Source organism: Bombina bombina, chromosome 1 (genome assembly GCF_027579735.1).
Source record: "Bombina bombina isolate aBomBom1 chromosome 1, aBomBom1.pri, whole genome shotgun sequence".
Lineage (NCBI taxonomy): Eukaryota > Metazoa > Chordata > Amphibia > Anura > Bombinatoridae > Bombina > Bombina bombina.
In genome coordinates, this window is record NC_069499.1 from 1070528108 (window position 1) to 1070552258 (window position 24151).

Below are 24151 nucleotides of genomic sequence, written 5' to 3' on the forward strand. Positions count from 1 at the left end.
TAGTGAATAAGGAATGGGAGAAGCCCGGCATACATTTTGTCCCCCCTCCTATATTTAAGAAATTATTTCCTATGGTCGACCCGAGAAAGGACTTATGGCAGACAGTCCCTAAGGTCGAGGGGGCAGTTTCTACACTAGCCAAGCGCACTACTATTCCTATTGAGGATAATTGTGCTTTCAAAGATCCTATGGATAAAAAATTGGAGGGTTTGCTTAAAAAGATTTTTGTACAGCAAGGTTACCTCCTGCAACCTATTTCGTGCATTATTCCTGTCACTACAGCAGCGTGGTTCTGGTTCGAGGAACTAGAAAAGTCGCTTAGTAGAGAGACTCCGTATGAGGAGGTTATGGACAGAATTAACGCACTTAAGTTAGCTAATTCCTTTATTTTAGATGCCGCTTTGCAGTTAGCTAGATTAGCGGCGAAAAATTCAGGGTTTGCAATTGTGGCGCGCAGAGCGCTCTGGCTAAAGTCTTGGTCAGCGGATGTATCTTCCAAGACAAAATTGCTTAATATCCCTTTCAAGGGTAAAACCCTTTTTGGGCCAGAATTGAAAGAGATTATCTCAGACATCACTGGGGGTAAGGGCCACGCCCTCCCACAAGATAGGCCTTTCAAGGCCAAGAATAAGTCTAATTTTCGTTCCTTTCGCAATTTCAGGAACGGACCGGCCTCTAGACAAGAGGGTAATGCTTGACAAACCAAACCAGCTTGGAAACCGATGCAAGGCTGGAACAAGTGTAAGCAGGCCAAGAAGCCTGCTGCTGCTACCAAAACAGCATGAAGGAGTAGCCCCCGATCCGGGACCGGATCTAGTCTGCCCCCTCTCTTCGCTCAGGCTTGGGCAAGAGATGTTCAGGATCCCTGGGCACTAGAAATAGTTTCTCAGGGTTATCTTCTGGAATTCAAGGAACTACCCCCAAGGGGAAGGTTCCACATGTCTCACTTATCTTCAAACCAAATAAAGAGACAGGCATTCTTACATTGTGTAGAAGACCTGTTAAAAATGGGAGTGATACACCCAGTTCCAACCGTGGAACAAGGAATGGGGTTTTACTCAAATCTGTTTGTAGTTCCCAAAAAAAGAGGGAACTTTCAGACCAATTCTGGATTTAAAGATCCTAAACAAATTTCTCAGAGTGCCATCGTTCAAAATGGAAACTATTCGAACGATTTTACCTACAATCCAGGAGGGTCAATTTATGACTACCGTGGATCTAAAGGATGCGTATCTACATATTCCTATCCACAAAGATCATCATCAGTTCCTAAGGTTCGCCTTTCTGGACAAACATTACCAGTTTGTGGCTCTCCCATTCGGGCTAGCCACTGCTCCAAGGATTTTCACAAAGGTACTCGGGTCCCTTCTAGCGGTTCTAAGACCAAGGGGCATTGCAGTGGCACCTTACTTGGACGACATTCTGATACAAGCGTCGTCTCTTTCAAAGGCAAAGGCTCACACAAACATCGTTCTGGCCTTTCTCAGGTCTCACGGATGGAAAGTGAACATAGAAAAAAGTTCCCTGTCTCCGTCGACAAGAGTTCCTTTCTTGGGGACAATAATAGATTCTTTAGAAATGAAGATTTTCCTGACAGATGTCAGAAAGTCGAAACTTCTAAATGCTTGTCAAGTTCTTCACTCTGTTCCACGACCTTCCATAGCTCAGTGCATGGAAGTAGTAGGGTTGATGGTTGCAGCAATGGACATAGTTCCTTTTGCGCAAATTCATCTAAGACCATTACAACTGTGCATGCTGAAACAGTGGAATGGGGACTATACAGACTTGTCTCCAGTGATTCAAGTAGATCAGAAGACAAGAGACTCACTCCGTTGGTGGCTAACCCAGGATCACCTGTCCCAGGGAATGAGCTTCCGCAGATCAGAGTGGGTCATCGTCACGACCGACGCCAGTCTAGTGGGCTGGGGCGCGGTCTGGGACTCCCTGAAAGCTCAGGGGCTATGGTCTCGGGAAGAGTCTCTTCTCCCGATAAACATTCTGGAACTGAGAGCGATATTCAATACTCTCAGGGCTTGGCCTCAACTAGCAAAGGCCAGATTCATAAGATTCCAATCAGACAACATGACGACTGTTGCTTACATCAACCATCAGGGGGGAACAAGGAGTTCCCTGGCGATGAGAGAAGTGACCAAAATCATAAAATGGGCGGAGGATCACTCCTGCCACCTATCTGAGATCCACATCCCAGGAGTGGAAAACTGGGAGGCGGATTATCTGAGTCGTCAGACATTCCATCCGGGGGAGTGGGAACTCCACCCGGAGATATTTGCCCAGTTGACTCAATTATGGGGCATTCCAGACATGGATCTGATGGCGTCTCGTCAGAACTTCAAGGTTCCTTGCTACGGGTCCAGATCCAGGGATCCCAAGGTGACTCTAGTGGATGCATTAGTAGCGCCTTGGACCTTCAACCTAGCTTATGTGTTTCCACCGTTTCCTCTCATTCCCAGGCTGGTAGCCAGGATCAAGCAGGAGAGGGCCTCGGTGATCTTGATAGCTCCTGCGTGGCCACGCAGGACTTGGTATGCAGACCTGGTGAATATGTCATCGGCTCCACCATGGAAGCTACCTTTGAGACAGGATCTTCTAGTACAAGGTCCATTCGAACATCGAAATCTTGTTTCCCTCCAGCTGACGGCTTGGAAATTGAACGCTTGATTTTATCTAAGCGTGGGTTTTCGGATTCTGTAATAGATACTCTGGTACAAGCCAGAAAACCTGTAACTAGAAAAATTTACCATAAAATATGGAAAAGATATATCTGTTTGTGTGAATCCAAGGGATTCTCATGGAGTAAGATCAAAATTCCTAGGATCCTTTCCTTTCTCCAAGAAGGTTTGGATAAGGGATTATCAGCGAGTTCTCTAAAGGGACAGATTTCTGCTTTATCTGTCTTGTTACACAAACGTCTGGCAGCTGTGCCTGATGTTCAAGCTTTTGTTCAGGCTTTGGTCAGGATCAAGCCTGTTTACAGACCTTTGACTCCTCCCTGGAGTCTGAATTTAGTTCTTTCAGTTCTTCAAGGGGTTCCGTTTGAACCTCTACTTTCCATAGATATAAAGATGTTATCTTGGAAAGTTCTGTTTTTGGTTGCTATTTCTTCTGCTAGAAGAGTTTCTGAATTATCTGCTTTGTAGTGTAATCCGCCCTATCTGGTGTTCCATTCAGATAAGGTTGTTTTGCGTACTAAACCTGGTTTCCTTCCAAAGGTTGTTTCCAAGAAGAATATTAACCAGGAAATGGTTGTGCCTTCTTTGTGTCCAAATCCAGTTTCAAAGAAGGAACGTTTGTTACACAATTTAGATGTAGTTCGTGCTTTAAAGTTCTATTTAGAAGCAACAAAGGATTTCAGACAAACGTCTTCTCTGTTTGTCGTTTATTCTGGCAAGAGGAGAGGTCAAAAAGCTACTGCTACCTCTCTTTCCTTTTGGCTGAAAAGCATCATCCGATTGGCTTACGAGACAGCCGGACGGCAGCCTCCTGAACGCATCACAGCTCACTCTACTAGGGCTGTGGCTTCCACATGGGCCTTCAAGAACGAGGCTTCTGTTGATCAGATATGTAAGGCAGCGACTTTGTCTTCCCTGCACACTTTTTTGCCAAATTCTACAAATTTGATACTTTTGCTTCTTCGGAGGCTATTTTTGGGAGACAGGTTTTGCAAGCCGTGGTGCCTTCTGTTTAGGTAACCTGATTGGCTCCCTCCCTTCATCCGTGTCCTAAAGCTTTGGTATTGGTTCCCACAAGTTATGGATGACGCCGTGGACCGGACACACCAATGTTGGAGAAAACAGAATTTATGCTTACCTGATAAATTACTTTCTCCAACGGTGTGTCCGGTCCACGGCCCGCCCTGGTTTTTTATTCAGGTTTGATTAATTTCTTTCTTTAACTACAGTCACCACGGCACCTTATGGTTTCTCCTGTTTTTTCTCCTGTACGTCGGTCGAATGACTGGGGTGGGCGGAGCCTAGGAGGGACTATATGGACAGCTTTTGCTGTGCTCTTTGCCATTTCCTGTTGGGGAAGAGAATATTCCCACAAGTTATGGATGACGCCGTGGACCGGACACACCGTTGGAGAAAGTAATTTATCAGGTAAGCATAAATTCTGTTTTTGATGAATTAAAGTGTCCTTGTTTTTAATATTCATTCTAAATTGACCTTTACTTTAATGATAATTTGAACAATAAATATTGACAAATGTTAATCTTTGCTAATCTTATCTTATTTTTGGCTAAAATTGTAGCCTGGTGATCCGTAAAAATAGGCCTGGTGGTGCACCCATTAAAAATGTCCTGGGGGAACACCGCTTAGGAATATGTATTTGGCAGAATAAAAGAGGTTACTAGTTAGACCTTATCTCAAGCTATAAGTAAACTAGAAACTGAACAAAGCAGGACTAGTAAAATGGTGCATTGTCTGATATAAATAACATTTGCACAGAAAGACTTTATAACCTTAATATGTATATCTTAGAGGAAAGAAGGGAGAGGTTTATGATAGAAACCTTCAGTTATATTAAGAGATTTAATAAAGCTGAAACAAAATAATTTTTTACACAAATATCAATAACAGAGCAACATGCTATCATCTGAAGTTGCAGGTTCAGGTTTTCATATTAAAATGGTTAATTCATGGAATATAAGGTGGTAGGGACTCATTCAAGAATGCCTGTAACACACATACAGGTGAAACGCAAACAATTAGAATATCGTGCAAAAGTTAATTTATTTCACTAATGCAACTTAAAAGGTTAAACTAATATATGAGATAGACTCATTACAAGCAAAGCAAGATAGTTCAAGTTGTGATTTGTCATAATTGTGATGATTATGGCTTACAGCTCATGAAAACCCCAAATCCACAATCTCAGAAAATCAGAATATTACATGCAATCAATAAAACGAGGATTGTACATAGAACAATATCGAACCTCTGAAAAGTATAAGCATGCATACTGTATGTACTCAGTACTTGGTTTGGGCCCCTTTTGCAGCAGTTACTGCCTCAATGCGGCGTGGCATGAAAGCTATCAGCCTGTGGCATGAGGTGTTATGGAAGACTAGGATGCTTCAATAGCGGCCTTCAGCTCTTCTGCATTGTTCGGTCTCATGTCTCTCATCTTTCTCTTGGCAATGCCCCATAGATTCTCTATGGGGTTCAGGTCAGGCGAGTTTGCTGGCCAATAATGCACAGTAATCCCACGGTCATTGAACCAGGTTTTGGTGCTTTTGGCAGTGTGGGCAGGTGCCAAGTCCTGCTGGAAAATGAAGTCAGCATCCCCATAGAGCTCGTCTGCGGAAGGAAGCATAAAGTGCTCCAAAATCTCCTGGTAGACGTCTGCGTTGACTGTGGACTTAATGAAGCACAGTGGACCAACACCAGCAGATGACATGGCTCCCCAAATCAACACAGACACTGGAAACTTCACACTGGACTTCAAGCATCTTGCAGTGTGTGCCTCTCCCATTCTTCCTCCATACTCTGGGTCCTTGGTTTCCAAATGAGATGCAAACTTTGCTCTCATCAGAAAGAGGACTTTGGAACACTTTTGAATGGCCTTTTCCTGACAATCCTCTCCAGGCTGCGGTCATCCCTGCTGCTTATGCACCTTTTTCTTCCACATAACTTTCTATTAATGTGCTTTGATACAGCACTTTGGAAACATCCAACTTCTTTTGCAATTACCTTTTGAGGCTTTCTCTCCTTATGGAGGGTGTCATTTATGGTTTTCTGCACAACTGTCAGGTCAGCAGTCTTTCCCATGATTGTGATTTCTACTGAACCAGACTGAGAGACCATTTAAAGGCTCAGGTGTTATGGCTTAATTAGCTGATTTGAGTGGGACACTTTGAGCCTAGAATATTGCACCTTTTCACAATATTCTAATTTTCTGAGATTGTGGATTTGGGGTTTTCATGAGCTGTAAGCCATAATCATCGCAATTATGACAAATCACGGCTTGAACTATCTTGCTTTGCATGTAATGAGTCTATCTCATATATTAGTTTCACCTTTTAAGTTGCATTAGTGAAATAAATTAACTTTTGCACGATATTCTAATTTTTTGAGTTTCTCCTGTACATTTATCATGATATCCAGAAAATAAGGGACATTAAACACTAAATGCATTTTATGGTCATAGTATTGAGTTTACTGCCTGCATCTCTCTAGTCATGGGTGCTGCCATGTTGAAATCTAAGGTTCACTACATTCCAGCGCTGATGTGTCTGCAAATGTGCAGCAACTCTCCTTCAGATACTTGTAGTGTAACCTAGGTTCCAAAATGGCAGCACCCATGATTATTGAAATGTGTTTATTGTACCTTTTAAGCCTACTCTTCTGATAGAAACATGGACAGACTAGATGGGCCCTCTGATTGTTTAAACCGATCAATGCCCTTAGGACGTTCCATGTCATCCTAACAGCGCTAGGCTTTAACACTCTTAGAAGGGCATAGAACGTCCTATGTTATTCGGCGTCCTGTAGCCTCCTGCTTTATGGAAAATGATAAACAGACTGGGGGGTGTGCCTTGCATCTTAGGAAGTCCCCTATAATCCCAGCCTTGAAATCACATGATCGCATCAACGACCACGTGACCTTTTTTTTTTTTTTCTTTAGCAAGTGTTTACATAGGAACTTTGTTCGAATGTTAAACACTTGCCCCAGGCATGAAGAAGTTAAAGTGATTGTAAACTGGAGCATAGTCGCTCAAGTCAAAGGAAAAAAAATAAAAAAATGAATGAGACTTTCGTTATGAAATGTGTAGGATATACTTATCATCTGAGATTTTTACCTTGTAATGCCAAAACGGTAAGCACCGTTCCTCCACCCGCCATATTTGTTAATTGATTGACAGATGACTCATCTGCAATCTACAAATCATTGTTTCCCCCCTGGAGCGTTCAGCCCCTTTGCACAAATGTCATGCCCGGGGGGGGGACAATGATTAGTGAATTGCAGATGAGTCATCTGTCAATCAATTGATGAATATGTTGGGCGTAGAAACGGCGCTTACCGTTCTGGCACTACAAGGTAAAAATCTCAGAAGATAAGTATATCCTACACATTTGATGAATGAAAGTCTCATTATTTTTTTAAATTTTTTCCTATGACTTGAGCAACTATGCTCAAGTTTACAATCACTTTAACTGATATCAAAATCTAGGTTTCTATTTATTTCAGGGTGGATTTAAGTTAAATTAAATAGAATTAATAAAGACTCAATTGAAATCATGGCTCTAAACAGACTCATTCTTGCTGTTTGATATAATATTCACAACCACATGAAGGCTTAATTTTTAGAATCCGATGTTAATTCTATTTTCTCTTTACCTGTATTATATGACAGCCAATTACAACATGTATGTGTGTGTGTGTGTGTGTATATATGTATATATGTGTGTGTGTGTATGTGTATATATATATATATATATATATATATATATATATATATATATATATATATATATATATACAGACGAAAAAACAAACACAGAGCGCAACCGCAACTCAAGGTAAAAGTTTTAATTATAAGTTTAGCGCTATCACACAAATTTGCACTTACAAGATAATTGTAAAGTTATAGCCTTTTAAAATATACTCTTTCCGGCTGCACCAAAGTCTTTTCCGTCCCTTCTGCTTTTGTTGTATCCCAGCGTGTACGGATGTCAGTGGCGCTGATGCATTAACACTTCCGGTGGTCATGACATGAGTCCTGGGTCTTGAGAAAGTCCGTACTAATCGGATGAAACGCGTAGACAGGAGGAATAGGACAGCTTCACAGACTCTTGTTTACACCAGCACTAAGAAGAAGAATCGGCCACCGGAAGTGTTAATGCATCAGCGCCACTGACATCCGTACACGCTGGGATACAACAGAAGCAGAAGGGACGGAAAAGACTTTGGTGCAGCCGGAAAGAGTATATTTTAAAAGGCTATAACTTTACAATTATCTTGTAAGTGCAAATTTGTGTGATAGCGCTAAACTTATAATTAAAACTTTTACCTTGAGTTGCGGTTGCGCTCTGTGTTTGTTTTTTCGTCTGCAGTTTCGTTTGGGCTGGGCGCTCTTTAGCGTCCAGCAACTTGGACAGCAGCACCGCATTCAAGATCAGTGTGAGGAGGAAGCCGGATGGTATCATACTGAGCACAGAACGTGAATATTTCTATCATACTCCTCGAGTCATTAAGGTAACATCAATTTATGGAGATTTGTTAAGCACATAAGTTGGTAATTTTAAGTGCATATGTTAACAAAAGTGTGAGTTATACTCTAATATATATATTTATTATTGGTATTATCTATATTTTAACATAAAAAAATCTCTTTCTGCCTAGAAGCTCATCTGATTTTGCGCATTAAATTAAGGCTAAATAGGGAATTTATCAGATGTGACTGGGGACTTACGGATATTAATTTAAGTTCATCCGGGACCCAGCAGTTTTCTTAGTCTGTTAGCGCAGTGTTAGGGAGTGAAGTGTTGAATATATATATATATATATATATATATATATATATATATATATATATATATATATATATATATAATATTGGCACCCCTGAATTTCTGTCAGATAATGCACCATTTCACCCAGAACATTGTTGCAATTACAAATGTTTAGGCAGTCTCATGTTTATTTCTTTTGTTTATATTGGTATGACCCCAAGAAGTGGAGAAAAAACTGCCAAATCTTACACATTCCACGCAAAAATCCAAAAATGGACCGGACAAAATCATTGGCACCTTCTCAAAATTGTAAGAAATAATTGCATTTCAAGTTTGTGATGCTCCTGTAATATGTAATTAAATTCACCTGTATCAATTAACAGGTGCTGACAATATAGAAATCACACTGGCAACCAGTTAAAATGGGGAAAAATTGATTCAACCTTTCTGTTGTGTGTCTCTGTGTGCCACACTGATAACTGAGAAGAGAGAGAGCAGCAAAGAAGTGTCTGAGGATTTGAGAACAAAGATTGTGGAAAAGCATGGACAATCTTAAGGTTACTAGTCCATTTCCAGTGATCTTAATGTTCCTGTGTCCACTGTGTGCAACATTGTCAAGAAGTTTACAGCCTATGGCACTGTAGTTAATTTCCCTGAACATGGTGAAAGAGAAAAATTGATCAGATTGCAGCGAAGGATTGTTCGAATGGTGGATAAAGAACCTCGATCAACTTCCAGACAAATTCAAGCTGACCTTCAGTCACAGGGTACAAATGTGTCAGCTTGCACTATACATCGCCATCTGAAGGAAAAGGGACGCTATGGTAGGAGACCCAGGAGGACCCCACTGCTGACACAAACATAAAAAAGCCAGATTGGAGTTTGCCAAAACGTACTTGAGGAAGCCAAAATCTTTTTGGGAGAATGTGCTGTGGACAGATGAAACAAAATTACAGCTTTTTGGTAAAGCCCATCATTCTGCTGTTTTCAGAAAAAACATGAGGCTTTTAAAGAAAAGAATACAGTCAAACATGGTGAAAGTTCACTGATGTCTTGACTGTGTGCATGGCATTTTGAAATCGAAGACTACCAAATAATTCTGTGGTGCAATGTAGGGCCCAGTTTTAGAAAGTTGGGTCTCCGTCAGCGGTCATGAGTTAACAGCAGGACAATGACCCAAAGCACACATCAAAATGCACCCAGAAATGGTTTAAGACAAAACGCTGGAGAGGACTGAACTGGCCAGCAATGAGTCCAGATCTCAATCCCATAGAGCACCTGTGAAGAGATCTCAAAACAGCAGTTGGGGAAAAGGAACCCTTTTTGCATGGAATTTGTCAGATTTGACTCTTTTTTTTTTTTTTTCCATTTTTTTGTGTTATACCAATACAAACAAAAGAAATAAATAAATATGAGAATGCCTAAACATTTGTAATTGTAACAATTTTCTGGGGAAGTGGTGCATTATCTGACAGAAATGCAGGGGTGCCAATATTTTTGGCCATGACTGTATATGTACGTACGTACGTACGTACGTACGTACAAACATACATACATATGCATTCACTCTTGCACATACTCAGTAGGAGCTGGTGCCTTAAAGTGAAGGTAAAGTTACATGCTTCACTATACTTAGTTAAATAGTTAATGTAAAATCAATAGTAGTTTCATTCATGATTTTCTTCTGTTAAGTGTGATCAGTCCACGGGTCATCATTACTTCTGGGATATTACTCCTCCCCAACAGGAAGTGCAAGAGGATTCACCCAGCAGAGCTGCATATAGCTCCTCCCCTCTACGTCACTCCCAGTCATTCTCTTGCACCCAACGACTAGATAGGATGTGTGAGAGGACTATGGTGATTATACTTAGTTTTATATCTTCAATCAAAAGTTTGTTATTTTAAAATAGCACCGGAGTGTGTTATTATCTCTCTGGCAGAGTTTGAAGAAGAATCTACCAGAGTTTTTGTTATGATTTTAGCCGGAGTAGTTAAGATCATATTGCTGTTTCTCGGCCATCTGAGGAGAGGTAAACTTCAGATCAGGGGACAGCGGGCAGATGAATCTGCATAGAGGTATGTAGCAGTTTTTATTTTCTGACAATGGAATTGATGAGAAAATCCTGCCATACCGATATAATGTCATGTATGTATACTTTACACTTCAGTATTCTGGGGAATGGTACTTCACTAGAATTACACTGTAAGAAATACATAAAGCTGTTTAATAACTAGAGATTATGTTTAACGTTTTTGCTGGAATGTAAAATCGTTTTCATTTACTGAGGTACTGAGTGAATAAATGTTTGGGCACTATTTTTCCACTTGGCAGTTGCTTAATCTGTTTTTCTGACAGTTTCTGTTCTCCCTCACTGCTGTGTGTGAGGGGGAGGGGCCATTTTTTTGGCGCTTTTACTGCATCAAATATTTCAGTCAGAAACTCATTGTATTCCCTGCATGATCCGGTTCATCTCTACAGAGCTCAGGGGTCTTCAAAACTTATTTTGAGGGAGGTAATTTCTCTCAGCAGAGCTGTGAGAATTATAGTTTGACTGAGATAAAAAACGTTTATTCTGTAATTTGTTTCCTGCTTTCAGAATTTGTTATCTTTGCTAATGGGATTAAACCTTTGCTAAAGTTGTGTTGTTTACAAGGATTGAGGCTATAACTGTTTCAATTTATTAATTTTCAACTGTCATAGATCTTCTGTGCTTCTTAAAGGCACAGTACGTTTTAATATTATTCTAATTGAATTGTATTTCCAAGTTGCAAGTTTATTTGCTAGTGTGTTAAACATGTCTGATTCAGAGGATGATACCTGTGTCATTTGTTGCAATGCCAAAGTGGAGCCCAATAGAAATTTATGTACTAACTGTATTGATGCTACTTTAAATAAAAGTCAATCTGTACAAATTGAACAAATTTCACCAAACAACGAGGGGAGAGTTATGCCGACTAACTCGCCTCACGTGTCAGTACCTACATCTCCCGCTCAGAGGGAGGTGCGTGATATTGTAGCGCCGAGTACATCTGGGAGGCCATTACAAATCACATTACAGGATATGGCTACTGTTATGACTGAGGTTTTGGCTAAATTACCAGAACTAAGAGGTAAGCGTGATCACTCTGGGGTGAGAACAGAGTGCGCTGATAATATTAGGGCCATGTCAGACACTGCGTCACAGGTGGCAGAACATGAGGACGGAGAACTTCATTCTGTGGGTGACGGTTCTGATCCAAACAGACTGGATTCAGATATTTCAAATTTTAAATTTAAACTGGAAAACCTCCGTGTATTACTAGGGGAGGTGTTAGCGGCTCTGAATGATTGTAACACAGTTGCAATACCAGAGAAAATGTGTAGGTTGGATAAATATTTTGCGGTACCGACGAGTACTGAGGTTTTTCCTATACCTAAGAGACTTACTGAAATTGTTACTAAGGAGTGGGATAGACCCGGTGTGCCGTTCTCACCCCCTCCGATATTTAGAAAAATGTTTCCAATAGACGCCACCACAAGGGACTTATGGCAAACGGTCCCTAAGGTGGAGGGAGCAGTTTCTACCTTAGCTAAGCGTACCACTATCCCGGTGGAGGATAGCTGTGCTTTTTCAGATCCAATGGATAAAAAGTTAGAGGGTTACCTTAAGAAAATGTTTGTTCAACAAGGTTTTATATTGCAACCCCTTGCATGCATTGCGCCGATCTCGGCTGCAGCGGCATTCTGGATTGAGTCTCTGGAAGAGAACATTGGTTCAGCTACTCTGGACGACATTACGGACAGGCTTAGAGTCCTTAAACTAGCTAATTCATTCATTTCGGAGGCCGTAGTACATCTTACTAAACTTACGGCGAAGAATTCAGGATTCGCCATTCAGGCACGCAGGGCGCTGTGGCTAAAATCCTGGTCAGCTGATGTTACTTCTAAGTCTAAATTGCTTAATATACCTTTCAAAGGGCAGACCTTATTCGGGCCCGGGTTGAAAGAGATTATCGCTGACATTACAGGAGGTAAAGGCCATGCCCTGCCTCAGGACAAAGCCAAAGCCAAGACTTGACAGTCTAATTTTCGTTCCTTTCGTAATTTCAAAGCTGGAGCAGCATCAACTTCCTCTGCACCAAAACAGGAAGGAGCTGTTGCTCGCTACAGACAAGGCTGGAAACCTAACCAGTCCTGGAACAAGGGCAAGCAGACTAGGAAACCTGCTGCTGCCCCTAAGACAGCATGAATTGAGGGCCCCCGATCCGGGATCGGATCTAGTGGGGGGCAGACTTTCTCTCTTCGCCCAGGCTTGGGCAAGAGATGTTCAGGATCCCTGGGCGCTAGAGATAATATCTCAGGGATACCTTCTGGACTTCAAATACTCTCCTCCAAGAGAGAGATTTCATCTGTCAAGATTGTCAACAATCCAGACAAAGAAAGAGGCGTTTCTACGCTGCGTACAAGAGCTCTTGTTAATGGGAGTAATCCATCCAGTTCCACGATCGGAACAGGGACAGGGGTTTTACTCAAATCTGTTTGTGGTTCCCAAAAAAGAGGGAACTTTCAGACCAATCCTGGACTTAAAGATCCTAAACAAATTCCTAAGAGTTCCATCGTTCAAGATGGAGACTATTCGGACAATTTTACCTATGATCCAAGAGGGTCAGTACATGACCACTGTAGATTTAAAAGATACCTTCACATACCGATTCACAAAGATCATTATCGGTACCTAAGGTTTGCCTTCCTAGACAGGCATTACCAGTTTGTGGCTCTTCCATTCGGATTGGCTACAGCTCCAAGAATCTTCACAAAGGTTCTGGGTGCTCTTCTGGCGGTACTAAGACCGCGGGGAATCTCGGTAGCTCCATACCTAGACGACATTCTGATACAAGCTTCAAGCTTTCAAACTGCCAAGTCTCATACAGAGTTAGTGCTGGCATTTCTAAGTTCACATGGATGGAAGGTGAACGAAAAGAAAAGTTCACTCGTTCCACTCACAAGAGTTCCCTTCCTGGGGACTCTTATAGATTCTGTAGAAATGAAGATTTACCTGACAGAGGACAGGCTAACAAGACTTCAAAGTGCTTGCCGCACCCTTCATTCCATTCAACACCCGTCAGTGGCTCAATGCATGGAGGGTATCGGCTTAATGGTAGCGGCAATGGACGTAGTACCCTTTGCACGCTTACACCTCAGACCACTGCAACTGTGCATGCTAAGTCAGTGGAATGGGGATTACTCAGACTTATCCCCTTCTCTGAATCTGGATCAAGAGACCAGAAATTCTCTTCTATGGTGGCTTTCTCGGCCACATCTGTCCAGGGGGATGCCATTCAGCAGACCAGACTGGACAATTGTAACAACAGACGCCAGCCTTCTAGGTTGGGGTGCCGTCTGGAATTCTCTGAAGGCTCAGGGACAATGGAGTCAGGAGGAGAGTCTCCTGCCAATAAACATTCTGGAATTGAGAGCAGTTCTCAATGCCCTCCTGGCTTGGCCCCAGTTGACAACTCGGGGGTTCATCAGGTTTCAGTCGGACAACATCACGACTGTAGCTTACATCAACCATCAGGGAGGGACAAGAAGCTCCCTAGCTATGATGGAAGTATCAAAGATAATTCTCTGGGCAGAGTCTCACTCTTGCCACCTGTCAGCAATCCACATCCCGGGAGTGGAGAACTGGGAGGCGGATTTCTTAAGTCGTCAGACTTTTCATCCGGGGGAGTGGGAACTTCATCCGGAGGTCTTTGCCCAAATACTTCGACGTTGGGGCAAACCAGAGATAGATCTCATGGCGTCTCGACAGAACGCCAAGCTTCCTCGTTACGGGTCCAGATCCAGGGATCCAGGAGCAGTCCTGATAGATGCTCTGACAGCACCTTGGGACTTCAGGATGGCTTACGTGTTTCCACCCTTCCCGTTGCTTCCGCGATTGATTGCCAGAATCAAACAAGAGAGAGCATCAGTGATTCTAATAGCACCTGCGTGGCCACGCAGGACTTGGTATGCAGACCTGGTGGACATGTCATCCTGTCCACCTTGGTCTCTACCTCTGAAACAGGACCTTCTGATACAGGGTCCCTTCAAACATCAAAATCTAACTTCTCTGAAGCTGACTGCTTGGAAATTGAACGCTTGATTTTATCAAGACGTGGGTTTTCTGAGTCAGTTATTGATACCTTAATACAGGCTAGGAAACCTGTTACCAGAAAGATTTACCATAAGATATGGCGTAAATACCTATATTGGTGTGAATCCAAAGATTACTCTTGGAGTAAGGTTAGGATTCCTAGGATATTGTCTTTTCTACAAGAAGGTTTAGAAAAGGGTTTATCTGCTAGTTCATTAAAGGGACAGATCTCAGCTCTGTCCATTCTGTTACACAAACGTCTGTCAGAAGTTCCTGACGTCCAGGCTTTTTGTCAGGCTTTGACCAGGATTAAGCCTGTGTTTAAAACTGTTGCTCCACCATGGAGTCTAAACCTTGTTCTTAATGTTTTTCAGGGCGTTCCGTTTGAACCCCTTCATTCCATTGATATAAAGTTGTTATCTTGGAAAGTTCTATTTTTAATGGCTATTTCCTCGGCTCGAAGAGTCTCTGAATTATCAGCCTTACATTGTGATTCTCCTTATTTGATTTTTCATTCGGATAAGGTAGTCCTGCGTACTAAACCTGGGTTCTTACCTAAGGTAGTTACTAACAGGAATATCAATCAAGAGATTGTTGTTCCTTCTTTATGCCCAAATCCTTCTTCAAAGAAGGAACGTCTACTGCACAACCTGGATGTAGTCCGTGCTCTAAAATTTTACTTACAGGCAACTAAGGAATTTCGACAAACGTCTTCTCTGTTTGTCATTTACTCTGGGCAGAGGAGAGGTCAAAAAGCTTCCGCTACCTCTCTTTCTTTTTGGCTTCGTAGCATAATTCGTTTAGCTTATGAGACTGCTGGACAGCAGCCTCCTGAAAGAATTACAGCTCATTCTACTAGAGCTGTGGCTTCCACTTGGGCCTTCAAGAATGAGGCCTCTGTTGAACAGATTTGCAAGGCTGCAACTTGGTCTTCGCTTCATACTTTTTCCAAATTTTACAAATTTGACACTTTTGCTTCATCGGAGGCTATTTTTGGGAGAAAGGTTCTTCAGGCAGTGGTTCCTTCTGTATAAAGAGCCTGCCTATCCCTCCCGTCATCCGTGTACTTTTGCTTTGGTATTGGTATCCCAGAAGTAATGATGACCCGTGGACTGATCACACTTAACAGAAGAAAACATAATTTATGCTTACCTGATAAATTCCTTTCTTCTGTTGTGTGATCAGTCCACGGCCCGCCCTGTTTTTAAGGCAGGTAAATATTTTTTAATTTATACTCCAGTCACCACTTCACCCTTGGCTTTTCCTTTCTCGTTGGTCCTTGGTCGAATGACTGGGAGTGACGTAGAGGGGAGGAGCTATATGCAGCTCTGCTGGGTGAATCCTCTTGCACTTCCTGTTGGGGAGGAGTAATATCCCAGAAGTAATGATGACCCGTGGACTGATCACACTACAGAAGAAAGGAATTTATCAGGTAAGCATAAATTATGGTTTTTTGAAAGTTCGTTCTAAATACATTTTATCAGCAATGAAATATATTTTTTTACAAGTTACAATTCAACCTGTTTTTTTGTTTTGTTTTTTTTTAGGTCCTGATCACGTTGTGTGATCTCCCAATTGACTTTCTGGCCGTTAGGCGGCCGGGCAGCTACGTCATTAGAGTATAGATCGATTTGCGCATGCGTGACATTTTTTATGCCTCAAGTTGCGCGTTCCCGATGCGCGCATGCGCCTACCCGGTTTCTGTAATAAACAGAAATGACCACGGATACGTCAATTTTTCAGCGCACTGATTGGACAAGCTTGCCAGTGCCTGAGCAGCACGGGTGTCTGAGGACTGCGCGGTATTCATGTTCAGTGCTAGGAGACTCCCTCAGCGTGTGCACAGAAGAGCAGAGCCTCTGCGTTGTAGTCTGCCTGAGTGAGTGCTGCCGAGTGCTGGAGTTATCGCAATGCCTTACACTTAGAATGCAATTCATTACAGTTTCATTATATTGAACATTCTCAATCAGACAAAGCTATTTTTGTTCACGGATAAAACGGATTGATAACACAATAATGTTATCAATCGTTTTATCCATGAACAAAAATAACTTTGTATGATTGAGAATTTTCAATATGATGAAACGGTAATGAATAGCTGAATTGCCATTGGAGGGGCAATGCACTCGGTGCTTGTGAACGCGCATTGCAGCTACGTATAGAGTGATTGGGACCGCTCTATACATAAACTCACTAAGAGAGATAGGAAGTGGAAGGTGGGCGGAGCGTGCTAGATAACGGTAGGAATTATAACAATAAGAATAAAACTGTTAATAATATTTTTATAAAAATAATAATATAGCAATCTGGATATGTTAATGTCATACAATGCCTGGATGTGTGGTAAACCATGTACCTTTACCTTCACTTTAATGCTTGTATATAAAAACTTGGGAACATTTTGAAAATGGAAGTAAATTTGAAAGTTATTCATTTTTTAAATTGCATCTTCATCTCAATCATGAACGTTTAATTTTTAATTTAGTGTACCAATAACAAGTAAGGGCTGATCGTGTTCAAAGAGGAACAATAGGATTAAATGGCCATAATAGTCAAAAATTGACAAGCTCTTAACTTGTTAGAAGACTAGCAAAGGGATTAAACACACAATAGAAGTTCCGTTTGTGACCACTGAGAACTGCTGGTCCCAAGCTGAAACTGCTGCTAAGCACAAGACTCAGCTGTATAACTAGTGCTGCTTATTGGATCATCTGCAATTTCCACTCTGGACCAGCCTTAAGCCAATCACAGACTCATATACGTATACACTGTGAACTCTTGCACATGCTCAGTAGTAGCTGGTGCCTCAGAACATGTGCATATAATATGACTACATAGTTTGATAATGGAAGCAAATTGGAAAATCTCTTAAAATTGCATGATCTATCTGACTCATGAAAGTTTAATTTTGACTTTAGTGTCCCTTAAATTATTTTTATATTCTTTGCTTCACACAGATGTACCTTTCAAAAATTCGTGCCCATGCTGCTTCCTGTCCCAAATACCAGAACTATGTCATGGATGGAATTAAATCAGTGACCAAGGACCAATCTCCACACACTAGGTGATTATTGTTTGTGACATGTTGAAGGATGATGTTATGGGGTTACAGGTATACTGCTAATTCTTTTTGCTAAGCCTCATAAACACCTATGTTACCTAAAACAGCTTAAAGATGGTGGCTAACAAATGCAGAATTACTGGAAGTATACACATTGTAAAGTAAACTGCCAATAGTTTAATATTAAATATGAATACAGAAGAGATAAAATAAACTTAACCCATATAGCATAGAAAATTGACCATAATGAGGCCCATTTATCAAGCTCCGAATGGAGATTGAGGGCCCGTGTTTCTGGCGAGTCTTCAGACTTGCCAGAAACGCAAGTTATGCTCCATAACCTGTCCGCCTGCTCTGATGAGGCGGACAGAGATCGCCACAATTCAACCTGATCGAATACGATCGGGTTGATTGACACCCCCTGCTGGCGGCCGAATTTGCCGCGAGTCTGCAGTGGGGTGGCATTGTACCAGCAGCTCACAAGAGCTGCTGGTGCAATGCTGAATACGGAGATCGTATTGCTCTCCGCATTCAGCGATGTCTGTCGTACCTGATCCGCACTATCGGATCAGGTCCGACAGACCTTTGATAAATAGGCCTCAATGTCTTTAAAGGGACATCAAACTTAAAAAGTAATGTTATATAATTCTGCACATAGTCTAGTCTGGTAGCAGGAACGAGCTACATTCAGTTCAATAGTGCAAAGTGCTTTTGAAAACCAAGACCCGATCAGAAGAGCCTGGAGAGGAGAACAGGTAAGTGCTACTTTGGTATCAAAAAATCTCTCCAAGCTTTTGATTTTGAAAGCTGCTGCTAAGATAATGTTATATCATTCTGCATTATTTTTTAACTTTACTGTCTGTTTAAGACCAGTTCTGAATAGGAGTGGTTGTCTGGCTCGGTGCAGACCTCCATTTACTTTTTGTGTCTTGACTTGTCAATTCTGTCTGGCAGTGGTACCCATATATCCATGTGGCAGCAAGGCTTGGACCTTTAATCTCCCTTTTTTTCCCTTTGCTTTAGTTCTTCATTAATGGTGCTGTCGGAGAGACAGTATACTGCAGGTGGGAAATCGGCTGATGCCTGAATCATGTAAGGGGCTAATCAACTTATATAAATCACCGTTTCATGTGTTATGGGCAATCCCTTGGCTCAGGTGTAATCTAATATATTTATTGTACATGTGAGTTTCTGCAAATCAAGAGGTTAAAGGGAGGGACATTATAGTTCAAAAATAACATGCTTTGATACATTACAGCATGTCATTTTAGGACTAGCAACTAGCTAATTGGCTACATTACAGCTTGTAATTTTAGGACTAGCAACTAGCCAATCAGCAGCTGCAGTGCAGCTGAATAGTGTTTCTCTCTGAAACAGGAGTTCTCTACTTTCCCCCTTGCAGGAATTAAACACATAGCATTGCAGGTTTGATAGTGCTAAATGACATGCTCTAACTCAATGCTTGACAAATCTTGATGCTACTGGTGTCTTATCATTAACCCCTGGTGCCCTGATTTGGGCCCCTCAAGATACCCATGTGTGCCCCCTGTTTGCCACCAGCAGCTGCCGCCTCTCGAGGCCAGGCGCACCATAAAATATAGCACAGTGTGGCTGGTTCCTTTGTTGGCCACACAACAGGTAACTATAAGTCTCAGAATGCCGTGCAAGCAAAATGGGGCCGCCTAGTTGGATCGTGCTAACTGCTGAGCAGATTTGCAAGGAGTGATACTACAGTGTTGCAGCTCAGGGCTTTCTAAGTACCATTTTATTGTCAAAGAGAGGTGAGTTGATGGCATCTCTGTTCCTAAAGTTATCAACATCTGTGTGATCTTTCATATCTGGTTCTGCAAACCTATTGAATCCACCCTAAGTTCTACTAATCATTTGTAGCTGTAAAATCCTGTGATTTTTTTTTTTTTGTTTTTGCTTTTTTGTTTTCTCCGTCTGCGTGGCTGAAAGCTGTTTCTTTGATGCTGTTAGACAGAATGCTTAAACTATTTACCTGTCATGGCTTTTTACAAGACAATGCTTTAGCAATAAAAGTGTGCACAGAGTACTGCAGAAATATTGTTGCTTTAGCATTGAAATTATATTTGCACTACAGCATAAATATTTGTTGATTCTTAAGATCAATAACTCCAATTTGAAAGGACAATTCCTCTTAAGTGATTATGCCTTTTTCTAAAGTATATTTAGTTTTAATTCCCATCTATAAGATATTTTGTATAGTTTGTATTAGTTTTTACTAAGGTTCCTCAATGCAAGCTTAACAAAAAGAGGTGGTTCCAAGATATTTTTCCACCTAATAATTAGTGGTAACGGAATCACCCATTTGCTGGTAACAGGAATCGTCATATGCTGGTAGCAGAATCACAACCTTCTGTTCAGCTCCCACTTTCAAAGTTTAATTATTTTTTTCAATGGTTGCCTCCCTGATGAAGCAGTTGATTGAACAAGAAGTGCAAACCATTTACACAAATCTTATCAGCTGATCCCAAAGTCCCTTGGTAAATTGATTATTACAGGCTGTGTGGTTGATGGAAAGGGTGTGACTGATGGAATTGGTGGCACAGTCAAAAGAACTGTATGGAGGGTTTTCCTTGGAGGAACTGTAATGAATAGTGCCAAAGAGGTTTATCAAGTTGCCACCAAAAACTTTCAGAATATTAAATCCTGTTTGTCCGTAAATAGCTTATTGATGAAAACCGTGTCATGTTAAATGAAAGATGGGAAAGAGTATCTTCCTTGGCACAAACACATCAAAAACATTATGTTAAACCAGTAGGAAGAGGTATTGTAGAATACAAGCCATATTCCTCATCACTGGATATGAAAATACACTCATTTATGGATATGCATTATGAACCTTCAGATGTACAACAGATTGAAAGAAAATCTAATATCAATCTTTAAACAGAAGTAAATTCATCTGTAAAACAGAAGTGAATTTATTCTAATCTACCAACTTCTAATCAATATAATTCTTTACTGATATTGACTGAGTGATTCTGTTACTTTATTAAAAAATTTGTACAGGGTTAAACAAGTTGTCCACTTTTACCAAATTATGTACAAGAATCTCCCAAATGTCACCATCATATAATAAAATTATTTAAATCTAGTGGTAATTTTGTAAGCTGAATTAATCAGTTTTGTATGAACACTTAGGGGCCGATTTATCAAAGGTCGAATGGCCCCTGTGGCTCGCCGGCATCAGCTGCTCCTTAACTGGTTCGCCTGCTATGAGGTTGTGGACATCAAACCGCCCGATCTCATACGATCAGGCTGGTTGACACCCCCTGCTAGCGTCCGATTGTCCGCAAATCTGCAGGGGGCAGCATTGCACATACAGTTAACAAGAACTGCTTGTGCAATGATAAATGCCGACAGCGTGTGCTGTCGGCATTCATCAATGTCTGTCGGACTGCGGATCATGTCGGACAGACCAATGATAAATCGGCCCCTTAGAATCACCAGTCCTGAGACATGGTATTATGTTACCAGTTTTCAAAGGTGATCATCTTATGAAGAATAAATCGTACATAATTATATTTACGCTGTTTTGATAGTATTTTAGATGGGCTTCTTTGTGAGCTATTGGATTATGGTGATTTATTTACATTAGTGTTGGAAATGGTGTAATGAATGTAGTTTTTAACTGTAAAATGGTGATTCTGTTACTTATGTAATTGCCCATTATATTTTATAAACTTTTTTTAATGTGTTGATGTGTCCTCTACCCCTTCCATTTTCTTTTCTGTAGTGTAGTGATAGAGAGCTGTCACACCCATTCTCTATGTAGAAGGTTTATGGTCACACAAAATAATAGCAACTAATGCAAATACAAACTCATGTGCGTTCCATCAGGCAATACAAAGCATTTGAGTGAAAGAGCGCATATGTTGCTGTACTATAACACGCCACCCATTGAAATAAGATAGCTGTGCAGCAAGGTTCATGTTTGGATTAGCTCGACAAACATCACCTGAATAAAAAAATAAAGCATCATGGGGTGGCAGGAGGATTCAAAATAACTAATATTCTAAAATCAAATCTTCACATGTACATCGCTCTTAGAAGGAATTATCTTATTTTAACCCTTCATAAGTGCTGGTTGGCTAGTAGAGCTCTGAATATTCACACTCGGCTCCACCGTCTTGGAGTTTGCATTTTTGTACCCCGTGACAGAAGAAGTGCACATTTACAGATCGGTGTTATTGCTGCATTTTTGACAAGCTGTATTGTGTACTTCAGTTTAGCATGCACAGAGCAGGAGCTGTCCTTTTTTAGCAGTGGCTGCATTTCTATATCTTTTTAACGTTTCAAACTGTGTAAAAAAAACAAACAACAACAAAAAAAAAATTCTATTGGGGAAGCTAATTCAAAGTGCAAGTACAGCTGTCAAAAAGCCAGCAACGTCATTGCATCCGGTGATAGAAGCAGTGTGCTTTCACAGACCAACAATACTGCGTACCAAGATGGCGGCACGCGTATAAAGATGCAGATCTTTAGCTGCTGGCTTCTGTAATCCTTTATGGCTTTAAAGAGAGCTGTACGTAGAAGATATAAAACAACATAGTCAGTTGTAAATATGCTACTGTACTCAGTAGTTTAATGCCCCTTTAAAGGGACAGTTCACTGTAAAATAGTTTTTCCCTGAATGTGTTCCCCATGACTTGTTATACCAGCTACAGCATATAAAATGTATGAGAAATTGCTCATTTATGCTTCTTTTTGCAAAATAAAGAGCTGGATTTGCTGTTTGAAACCACAGCCCATCAAAATAGGCTTGGCTTGTTGACATATCAGATCTTGTTATCTTATCACTCAAATGCTTCCCTTTCTTATTTCTGTCTTTGTACAATACTTAGAAAGAACAATTTAAAATGAACATTTTAGCCAGGTATATAAACTTTTAGTATAGATAGGGATACTACAGGCTAAATCAGCTATTTCAAATGCCAAAATAAATGCTAAGGAACTATTTGTAAATAATTTAATACACCCCAGCAGGTAAAATGGATAATTGGGAACAAATTAAAGAGGAGAAAGTTTTTGGGTAAACTGTCCCTTTTTAAGTCACTGTGTGTTAAATTACGTTTTGTGCTTGTTTTTATCAAGTTTATTGAGTCCTGTTCTAATATTTCATTTAACCAGCAATTAACATTAATTTGGAACATGGTTATTTTTGATTCTTATCTAGTTTATCATTTATTAATGTGATTTACAAGGGTTTTTACTAACTACTCCCCAGTCTTTTAAATATTTGCCTAACATATTTTCTGTTTAAGTTTCTAAATTCTTTCTGTCATGATTTAAGGTATCTACTTTCTTATTTTTAAGATCCTGAATGATACATTTATAATTTTCCTCTTCCATTTTTTTTAGAGACGTTCCAAATCGCTTCACATTCATCTGTCCTTATTGCCGGGTTCAGAATCTTGATCAGGAGGGGTTAGTGGACCATTGTAGAAAGTATCACTTTACAGATCCAACACCTGTGGTAAGACCTTTTTGTCTAGAACAGAATTGTATTCTTAGATTGCAACATTCGGTATTAAGATGATACATTCCATACATCAGAATATTTTTTTAGAAACAGAGGGGTAGCTGCTGCACAGTGAGAGAGTAAGTTTGAAGTAGAGGTTATCAAGTTTTGCAAATTAACAGCAGTTCAGGCATTCACAGCTTGAAAAGCCTGTTGGAATCCATGGTCCTATGACCAATTAGAGACCTATATAAATAAACGTATGTTCTGAGCTAACCATTGACAGTGTGTAATGTTGCATGCTCAAGTTTTGCCATGCGTAAAGGGATATTAAACAGTGCTCCTTCTGTAAAAACAAATATGTTAAAGTAAACATAAAAAACAGATTGTATAAAACCAAAAAAACAGCAAAGAACTTAGTTGTTTTCTTGCATAATGAGCACTTAGACATTCTTAGTGTAGCCCTGCCCCCCGTGTAATATGGGATCTGACATCTTTGAAACTTAGGTTATATTCTTACTGATCTAGCCATGAGCAAGTCTTACTCCGTTATCTTGTCTATTCACTTAAAGGGACATAATACTCATATGCTAAATCACTTGAAACTGATGCAGTATAACTGTAAAAAGCTGACAGGAAAATATCACCTGAGCATATCTATGTAAAAAAGGAAGATATTTTACCTCACAATCTCCTCAGCTCACCAGAGTAAGTTCTGTGTAAAAAGTTATACTCAGCTGCTCCCAGCTGCAGGTAAAAAATTTAAAAAAAAATGAAGAAATGAACAGCAGCCAATCAGCATCAGCAGTGCTGAAGTCATGAACTCTTACTGTGATCTCATGAGATTTGACTTAACTCTCATGAGATTTCATAGTAAGCTTCCTTTACCTGATTGGTGAAATAATATGAGAGTGCACAATGCTAGTCCCTTCAGATGTCCCAGGACAAACACACTAAAATGCTGCTTAGAAATCCTTTACAATGGGAGGTGGCTACTGAGGAACTTTTGAGG

The 24151-nt window shown here is 40.7% G+C and overlaps 1 protein-coding gene across 2 annotated transcripts in view; it reads left to right on the forward strand.

Moving 5' to 3' along the window:
• RNF114 (ring finger protein 114) overlaps positions 1 to 24151 on the forward strand; it is an 80257-nt gene that overhangs the window by 26123 nt on the left and 29983 nt on the right. For both annotated transcript variants that reach the window (XM_053692178.1, XM_053692256.1), the window contains exons 3-4: positions 17548 to 17654; positions 23040 to 23154. In XM_053692178.1, the coding sequence (XP_053548153.1) occupies positions 17548 to 17654; positions 23040 to 23154 (222 nt within the window). The remainder of the gene's footprint in view (positions 1 to 17547; positions 17655 to 23039; positions 23155 to 24151) is intronic.